The sequence below is a fragment of the Corvus brachyrhynchos genome, unplaced genomic scaffold (genome assembly GCF_000691975.1).
Source record: "Corvus brachyrhynchos isolate BGI_N302 unplaced genomic scaffold, ASM69197v1 scaffold452, whole genome shotgun sequence".
Lineage (NCBI taxonomy): Eukaryota > Metazoa > Chordata > Aves > Passeriformes > Corvidae > Corvus > Corvus brachyrhynchos.
In genome coordinates, this window is record NW_008236764.1 from 1,402,509 (window position 1) to 1,411,919 (window position 9,411).

The 9,411-nt window shown below is 45.5% G+C and overlaps 1 protein-coding gene across 20 annotated transcripts in view; it reads left to right on the forward strand.

Moving 5' to 3' along the window:
* The window catches only part of BIN1 (bridging integrator 1), a 77,027-nt gene that overhangs the window by 31,493 nt on the left and 36,123 nt on the right, over positions 1-9,411 (forward strand). For 12 of the 20 annotated variants that reach the window (XM_017727326.1, XM_017727309.1, XM_017727315.1 and 9 more), the window contains exons 6-7: positions 2,435-2,542; positions 5,230-5,322. In XM_017727326.1, coding sequence (XP_017582815.1) covers positions 2,435-2,542; positions 5,230-5,322 — 201 coding nt within the window. The remainder of the gene's footprint in view (positions 1-2,434; positions 2,543-5,229; positions 5,323-9,411) is intronic. The other 8 variants (XM_017727312.1, XM_017727319.1, XM_017727313.1 and 5 more) reach the window with 1 other exon arrangement.

Here is a 9,411-nt window from a genome sequence, read left to right on the forward strand (position 1 = left end):
AATGTGAAAGCAGAGCATGCCTTTAGAAAGGAATTTTTGTGTGTTAAAGAAAATAATTTATTCAGTGTTGGATATTCACCCCTGAACAAAGCCTCTCCATCTTCTCTAACGACAAATGGGAATGCAAAAAGTACTTTAAACTTTCTTTGCAAGTTGGTGCCTGTGCTTCTTGGAGTAGGACTCTTCTTACATCATCTTTAATATTTCTGAGTGAGTTTTTGGTTGGTTTTGCAGAACATGCAATAGAAGTACAGGTCTCTGCAGTGAGCCCAGAGAAGATAAACTACAACCCAAGTTCTGAATAGCTGTGGAATTGGGAATTTTGTCTTGTACTAAAACTGGTGCTCTACTAGCTGTAAAACCAAGTATCAGTAAAGGAGGGAGTGGTGGGGAAAAGTTTTTTGTGATGGCTTGGCTTTGGTTTGGTTTTGTTCGCTTTTTAAGAAGGCTCAAATTAAGATGGATCAGTTGCAAAGTAATGAAGTCTGTTGGAGTTCAGCTGTTACATTCAGGTGGTGTTGGGTACCTGCAGCTGTCCTGGAGTTGTACAAGGGAGCCCTGCAGCCTTCCAGGACTGGGCTAAATCCCATTAGTGCCATCACAGGCAACGGTGTGATCAGTGGTTACTCCGGGAGGGCTCACACCCTGTGTGTCTGTACCTTGCAGCATTTCCATGTACTCCTGTACAAAAATGGGGGTGGGCGTTAGAAGTCTGGCAGCTGCATGAACATGGAGGAGTTACTTTGTTTGAGAGATGGGTGGCATTGAATCAAACTCCGTGGTGGAGTAGCAGGACAAACCTGGAAGTGGCTGTTTGCTATGTCAGAGGTGGGGAAAACTCCATCTGCCTCTACCAGTCTGACCTGGGGGAAAATAGAATCTTTTAAATCCCAGATGGGGCCGTGTGTTTCCTCTGGTGTAAGATGCATTAAGATGCATCTCAGATTGTTGTGCTGCTGGAAGCCTGCTCCAATAACTTGTCTCCTGACTGGCAGTGTGATGTTTGGGAGGTGTTTTCTAGTGACCTCGGCTGTAGGGTGGCTGAGCCTCCTCTTCGTGACTCCTCTCTTGGAGTGAGCTGAGCATTTAGAAGTGAGTTAGGGTGTGCATGTGGCTGAGATCCTGCAGATCCGCCATGACTCACACGGAGCTGCACCAGCAGTGCAGAGGAGCCTGTGTGGGAGATGTGCGAGCTGCTCCCAGCTGGTCTGGCTGAGAGATCAGCCCTGAGTGTGGTTGTGCAGCTTATCTGCAGGAGCCTGGGGAGCAGAAACCACAGCTCCCTGCCAAGCACAGGAGAGGAGGGGATTCTGCTTTTGCAAGTAAATCCCAGTGCTGATTCCTCATTCTGCACTTTCTATGTCCCTGGGTTTTGTGGTTCATTAGAAATCCTCTTGGCTCCTTGCCATGCCTTTTCACTCTCTTATCCAGCCTGTCTCTGGACTGCTGATTACTGACGCTGGTCCAGGCTCTCTGAGCTGGGGGGGAGTGTTATGGTCAGGCTGGGAAGACCTATGCTCCAACCCAGATAGTCTGGCGTGTTTACAGACACTGTGGGAGGCAGGGGGCAGAGGGGATGGGTAATTCCTAAAACAGGGCAGCCCAGTGGGCCAGAGCCTCAATAAAGTACAACTCTGCTGGGAGAGAGAGAGAGCCTGAGGCTCCTCAGCTCAAGAAGGGTAACAGGCCACAGGCCTGACTGTCTGTCCTGGATTCTCAGCCATGGCTTTGTCAGGACTCCATTCCTGAATCTGAGCCTGGTACACAGCCAGCTCCCTCCTTGTATTTGTTATGGCTTCTGTGTTGCCTATTGGGGACCCAGTGCTGCAGGTTTTCCCTTGCACTTCCCTTGCTGAAATGCTGGTGACAGCAGACCCTTGCCTGTGTCTGCGATTGCTGCTGTCTGCAGCTCCTGTTACAGGGTCAAAATGCTGTCCTAGGCATATCCTGAGCATGTGGACGAGTGCTTTTACTGTGCTGGCAACAGAAATGCTTTCTTTTGTTGAACTTAATCTCTCAGGCTGCCACACAAACTGGTGAGCTGGTTAGTTAGACACTGGCTGCAGCCCTCAGGAAGCCCTGAAAACGATGAAGCAGTGCCTGTAGGATGCAGGCACATCATGGGGCTTAGAAGCAGGGGAGCTACAGTTCTGAGAACACTCATGTCACCCAGAGGTGGGGCCTCTTGGCTGGATCCCTTTGCCTTCCTTTGATGGGTCTTCTCTCCTCCTGAGGAGCTCCCTCTAGAATGCTGCTTATCGCAGGTGGCTCCCAGGGCTGTCTCTCTGTGTGGAGGGTCCAGGGGGAGTCCTTGTGTGGGCAGAGTGTGGGGTGCTTTGGAAGTCGGGTGAAAATGAGGGTTTTTTTCCTGGGAGGTTTTGCAGTTTTGGCTGCTGGGGAAGATTGGAGTGACTCTTTTCTCCATCTTTCTTAGTCTCGTATCGCGAAGCGAGGAAGGAAGCTTGTGGATTATGACAGTGCCAGACACCACTTTGAAGCCCTGCAAACTGCAAAGAAGAAGGATGAAACCAAAATCGCAAAGGTAAAGCAAACAGGAGCATATGCAGCCTTCCTTTGTTTTTGGGAGGTCTGCATTTGCCTGCTGAGCAGCTTTTAAGTTTACCTGTACCTGTTCATTGTGTTTTCATAGAATTCATTCATATTGGAAAGGACCTTTAAGATCATTGAGGTGTTGTGAACTGGTGAGGTTTTGCTAGGTATTTCCTTCTCATTTATTTAGCTTTCCTGGAAGGCAGGATGGCCTCTGTTGGGTTGGTTCAGACCCACCATCATCAGTCTGCATGTCTTGGTGGCCAAATGCTTGGGTGTGGGTTTAGTCACGTGCACAGGACCAGTAACCTCTGGCAGAAAAGCCTGTATGCCCCTTGGGGAAGCACAATCTTGCAGTGCTCCAGAAAAATGTTCAGTTTGTCTGCTTCCTGGGATTCTGTCTCCCCATCCTAGAGAAGTGGTAAGCATTTGAGTGTTACTTGAGGTTGGTTGTGTTTGTGAAGTCCTCTGATATCCTAGGAGAGAGACTCTTAGGAGTGTGAGTGACAAGTACATTGATGGAAATGCACTCTATGCACACTTGATGAATGCATTCTGTTGTCTGTTGGCCACAACTACTGGTTAATAAATATGGCTGAAAGCAGAAAAATAAGTTTCCTCTTGTCAGGTTTCTTTCCTGTCTGTGAATAGCTTGATCCAGGGCTTGCCCAACACTCAAGTGAAGGGTTTTATTTTTAGTGAGATTTATTTTAATTAAAAATAAAGTTTACATTTTTAAAATGTAGCTGAAGAAGTATAATGGTGCTAATTTTGTTCTGGAGTAGGTGCTTGGATTGAATACTGCCCCTAAAATGAGCTATGGATTCCTCTTGTACCCTAAGTGTATTTGAACCCATGTGCTTCCCTTCACAGGACGCTTCTTGACACAACAGAATAGTCCAGGGCTGGGGAGACATCCTTAATTCTCTTCAGAGTGGGCCATGGTAAATTGTGACTCTTCAGGGTAGAAGCAGTACAGGAAAGAAAGACCCTGGATCTGTATCTTTTAACCAGGCTTATAAGAGTTGTCATCCTTTGCTTAGGGTTATTTCTGGTAGGGGGAAATACGAGCCATGTGTGAGATGCTGGTGTTTTTCCTGCATGGAAGAAATTAAGATGCATCTCCACCCTGTGTGGAGTGAGAGATGTGCATTTAGTGGCCACAGCACTTCTATTGTTAAGCTGCAAGTCATCAGTCATCTAGACTGCACTGCATGCACTGTGATTAACCTTGACAGGCAAAGGGGAGACAGATTGATGGCCCAAGTGTCATTGCATCATTTGTGTGGCAAAGCAAGTCTTGATTCTGTATGCAAGGCATGAGGCCCAGCTGGTTGTGCCTTCAATTCAAAGCAGTAATTCATTGTGTTTGGGGTAAGAGCAGAATTTCCCTGGGGCATGTTATTTTTATTGGTGTATGCCAGTGGAATCTTTGCTGCAGTGGAAATGGTTTTTGTAGGAATTGATCTACTCAGGTTGGTGCCTGGTGCTCTGCAGCAGAGGTTGGCTGACTTTATCACTGCTGCACTCACTGTTGCCCCAAATGCTCAGCTAAGATGATACAACAGGTATGCAAAAACGTGCAGTTCGAAGAGTGAAATATTGAGAGTTAGGAGTTGGTGCTCTCTTCCTGATTTAGCCTGTGCAAGGGTCTCTTAGTACTTGATTGGACTTTTCTCATTAGCAAAAACATGCACTGGATCAGATCTTTCCATCCTCAGTAGTTTAGGCCATAAACTCATGCTTATAAGCTCAGGATAATCTGTGACACGTTGCACTGTCCTGATCCTGCAAAGATGGGAGCAGCAAGTCCCAGGGAGTTACGTAGGTATGGTCTTCCTCCCAAGTGGGCAGTTTTTACTGCCCAGCCTGTGATCTGACATTTGCAGTCATGCAGCTCTGCAGGGCTGTGGGCAGCAGCCAGGGCTCAGTGGGTGCTCAGCTGCTGTAGGTACTTCACATCTCTGTTCTTCTGCCTGGAGTTTTGCTCCTGTGACCTTTGAAGTAGGGTTGTTCCAGCGTAAATTACTTTGGAATGTGATGACAGACCCCTCGGAAAGAGAAATTATGTTTCTGACACAGGATACAAGTGGGAACTGACTTGATTAAGGTTTCATGGTATAGTATCAGCAACAGCAGTGCAAATACTTTTTGGCACTACATGGTCTCTTTTTTTCCTTCTCTAATATATGGATGTTCTTTTCCCACCCAGGACCCCTGCTACTTATTGCTAAACTTACATCATCCTATTAAAATAAATCACTGTGGACTTTCAGCTGTTGCATGCAAATAATTATGGTGGTTAAATAATCCTGACCTCTCTTTAAGGAGCTCCAACTTCACGGCCATGCCTTGGAGTAGGGTTGTCTGTGTGCTAGGTCACTAACAACTGTATCTGTTGCTCTTACAGCTGCCTGGCTGGTCTGCAGTATCCAGCCCACACGGGAGCATTAATTACTGCTAAACTCGGCATGCTTCAAAGGATTCATAACTGATCAGTCCCAGGATGTTTGTTTTTTTCTCTCGCCTTGGTGATACTGGTTTGGCCCACTCTCTAAATACACTCTCTGTTGTGATTTTAATTTTTTTTATCCTAAAAGATACATGTTTGTGTCTCTCTTGTTCTCTGTTTATTTTTTTTTTCTTTTTTTTCCCACTCAAACATGCTCCCTCCCCCAGCCTGTTTCGCTGCTTGAGAAAGCTGCGCCTCAGTGGTGTCAAGGGAAGCTACAAGCTCACCTCGTTGCACAAACTAATCTGCTCCGAAATCAGGTGACTGCTGATCTACCTGGCTCTAACCCTGCATGCGCTATTTTGGGCTCTAGATTGTACCATGCAAGTAATCTCTAGGCAACGTTCACTCTAGTCCTCTCTGCTAAGTGTGTCCTTGACACTCCTAAGCCTCAGTGGGCACATGGAAGTTGCTGACCAGTGAATGAATCTGTGCCTGCCTGATTGATTTCTGGTCAGGTGTGTTAATACTGGACTATTGTTTTCTCCCCCTGAAATGAAATGTGGGTAAAGAAAGGCTGTGGAATAACTCCTAGACACAGGGTGATGTAGTACAGTTCCTCCAACTACTGCTTTCATTTACAGTTCCTCCAGTTACTGCTTTCATTTTGCTCTAAGAGAAGAAGTCAATTTTTATTGTTGCTGTTTCGAAAAAAGAAAAAAAAAAGAAATGCCGAAAAATTGGCTTATGGATTCATGTCATTGAGTAAAGTCAGAAAAAAATTAACATTGCGATTTCTATGACTGCTGAGTTAGGTTGCAACATTCTCCTGTGGTAAAGTCGGAGTTTCCCAAATGGGCACTGTCCTGGCTGTTGTGGTTTAAAAGAGTCATTTTTAGATACAATTTTGATCTGCACAGGAGACGAGATCAGGCAATTTGCACCCTGTGTGACATATTCAAACAGTTCCAGGCTGAGGTCATGGTGGTGTCATCTGGCAGAACTTAGGTTATAGCGTTTTGAGGGACGTGAGCAGCTCAGAGGAACTGCAGGGAATAAAAATTTCAATCCTACTTGCACAGAAGTGTGATTTCCTGATGAAATCTCCATCAATGTTTCTGTTGGAACACCTTAAGGGATAAGAGGGAGTTGTCAGAAGACAGTCAGTGAGAAGAAAATGACCAAGGGATAATAAATCCTTACCCAGACTGGGAGAGCACCAGTTACCTGCTCACAAGTTCCTGGTGAGCTCATCTGTTCTCATTCAAATGCTCCTGTATCTTCACATTCCTTGTCCTGGATTAATTGCAGTTTAGAAACACTGACTCTCTCTCACTTTATGAAGCCCCTGGGTTTTTCACAGTCACTTTATGACCCTGGATCAGGAAAAAGACTTCATTACCACATAAGTAAAGCCTGGGGAAAGAACAGCTGTTAGCAGCCCTGCTTAAGATGCAGAGCAAAGGGAGGAAATATGTATTCATTCTTGATTGAAGGGAGGACACATGGCAGGCTGCTGGGGGCTTTTCTTGTGCCTCTGCTGGCCCAGCTGGGAACTACCTGCACCTACGGTTGTGGTTCTTGACTGGTCTGACTGGTGGTATTTCTGGAGAGCTAGAAAACAGGTATGGGAAGTTTCTGAAGTCACAAATCTATAAATCAATCAGCTCTTGGGCATTTTTCCTCTTCTCAGACTTGGCTGTGGTGACTGGTATAAAAGCAGCATGCACAGATTGCCCAGAGAAGCTGCACCTACAGGTGCCCTCATCCCATTGCCTGTGGATCTTAGACAGGCTACCAAGAGTCACTCCATAATTTCACTGTACTGGGTGACTTTGCCCTAAAGTATGTTCAAGAGGCTGTGTACTCTTTCCACCCACTGTGGTGCAGGGGCGTTAATCTCCTAATACATAGCATTAATATTTTTGGTCACCACAGATCTTTTCAAAACAGTGCCTTTTATTCCTCAGCTAAGTAGTGCTATTGCCTACCCTAATTTTTTGTTTCTATTTGTATAAGAATTTGGCATTTTTTTCTTGGCTTTTTTCTTTATTTTAATTTTACTTTTGGTTGGAAACTAACAAATAAAAATGCCTCAATAAAGAACATAAGCTGTATTCTGAACCTGTAGGTTTTCCAGCTTGCCTTCACAAACATTAGCAGGTAGGCAAAAAAAGGCTTCAGTTTCTACATTTGTGTGATTGCAAGACTGAAGGTGTTAATGACAGCCCTAAATCTCATTAACCTCTTGATAAAACCAGGAGGGCTGATGACGCTGGATTTATTGAGAAGCTTCAGAATGTTAAGCCTAAAAAAAGTCTCCTTTTACCAGCAGCTGTGTTGCTGTCTCTTCTTGCCTGATAATTTTACAACCTCCATGCAAAAATGGGGTCAGTGAGATCTGATGTTTCTACTGTAAAGCAAAGTCCCTCCCTCCAGTGTGCAAACTGCTGGCTCTTTAGGCCTTTAGCAGATAATAACAAAAACAACACAGTGGGTTTTTTTTGTGAAGACTCCTGTGGGAGTTGCTGTTGCACACTCCCAGTTAGAAATGTTAGTGACTGCTTTTTGAAATAAAGAGGAAAATGGCTTAGAACAGCAAATTCTTGCCTTTTGACTAAACTCTGCTGACATGTTTAACACAGACTAAAAAGCAACATCCTTGGTGCTGCAGTGATAACAGAACAATATCTCTGTCTGAAAGTCAGCAAGTTGAGTCCTTCTGAGAGGCAGGTCTGGCTGGGACTGGTGGGGCTTGGCCCTGGAGGGAGTCTCCCTGCTCTCTTCCTTATCCCTGCCTCTTGGATATCTGAACTGTTTACTGAGCAGTGCCTAATTACCACAGTTCACAACATAGTCTTTGAAGTGAAATGGTCACCAGACTGCCTGAAAACACCAGTCTGGACATAATCAGACACTCAGGAGGGCTAAGATGTGTGGTAGTAGGGGAAGCAGTATGGAAAAATTGCCCCCCCACCACAAGTGAACTGGTTGTGCTTGGCACTCTGAGCCTTGGCTAGGTGGAAGGTCAGGAAAGCATTTATGTTGTCCAGCTCCTGCTTAAACCCCTTCCCCCTTTTAGGCAAGGAGAGGAGAGAAAGATTTTCTGAGATCATATTTCATGGACATGGGCATTATGTCCTTCTGCCTCAGTTTCCCCTCAGGGGGGCAAGGATGGCAGCTGAACCAGAAAGTGCACAGATGTGGCAGTGGGCTCTGCCCTGGAACCTGTCTCTGCCTTTCCCCGCCTCACTCCCTGAGCTGGCTTTTTCTCTAGAAGGGGTTTTGACCAGGCTGATGTCTGGCTTTGGCTCCAGCTGGAAGCAGTCAGGGCTATCAAGTGCCAGGGTTCTGGCTTCCAAGCAAAATAAATCCCACTGGTGAGAAGATCCCTGGGCTGACTAAGGACTGAAGAATTAATTCAGTGCTTTACCTGGGACTGAGAGTGCTAGCTGAGCTGCAGGCACTGAATGGATCCCTGATTCCTGCATCTACTCTAGAGTGAACGTTGCCTGTTGCTGATTTTGCCTTTGCCTCGGGATGTCACAATATTCACACATTGCTTTCTAGGTTCTTTGACCTTACAAACAGGTAAACGAGAAAAACTAACAGCTTTCAATGGTGCCTCGTCTCCCAGCTTTCACATCTCCTGGGTTGATTCTGGTTCCAGTATAGTTTGGAAATTAGAATAAGATAAAACTAAAGGGTGGACTGGTTGGGTTTTTTTTACTCTTTTTGAAATGGTTGCATTAGAAACATTCATTCATAAAGGTAGTTTAAGGCAGAATGAGTCTTTGTGGTCATTGTCTCTCATTCAACACAAACCGTGTCTCTGTTGAAAAGATTTTTTTTTGTTTGTTTTGTGCAAACCCTCTTGAAATGTTGAGTTTTTCAGTGAGTGTAGCAGCGAAACAGGGGTTTCTGGGTGGAAGCATCATGACCCCTTCTCCCCTTGCCTGTTCCTCACAAGGTCTGCTTAATTTCTGAATACTTCCCAGTTGTGTCTTTTTGTGGGAGAAACTTTCTCCTCTGATCTTGAGTACTGAGCCTTAGCCTTGTGTCTGGCAGCAATGAGCATCCTTTTGACAGGTGAAGCTAGCTGGAAGGCAGGAGCTCCTGTGTTTTGCTCTTGAGTCAGGAGAGAAATGGAGAGTGAAAGGATCCTACACTATATAGTGGAGAGTGATTCCTGTGAGGAACAGGATTCTGAACTGCAAAATATTTTTAAGCCCTTTCTCCCATCAATTCTGTCGTTGTATGTAACTGTCACGAAGGAGCAGTAAGCTGGATTTCTTTAATTAAGCTGACACAAAGAAGATAAAACTTGATTTCTTAGAAGGCGTAGGAATCTGACTGCAGGCTTTTAGGGAGATCCAGCTTCCATGGCTTGTGGCCTCTCTGCAGCAGCC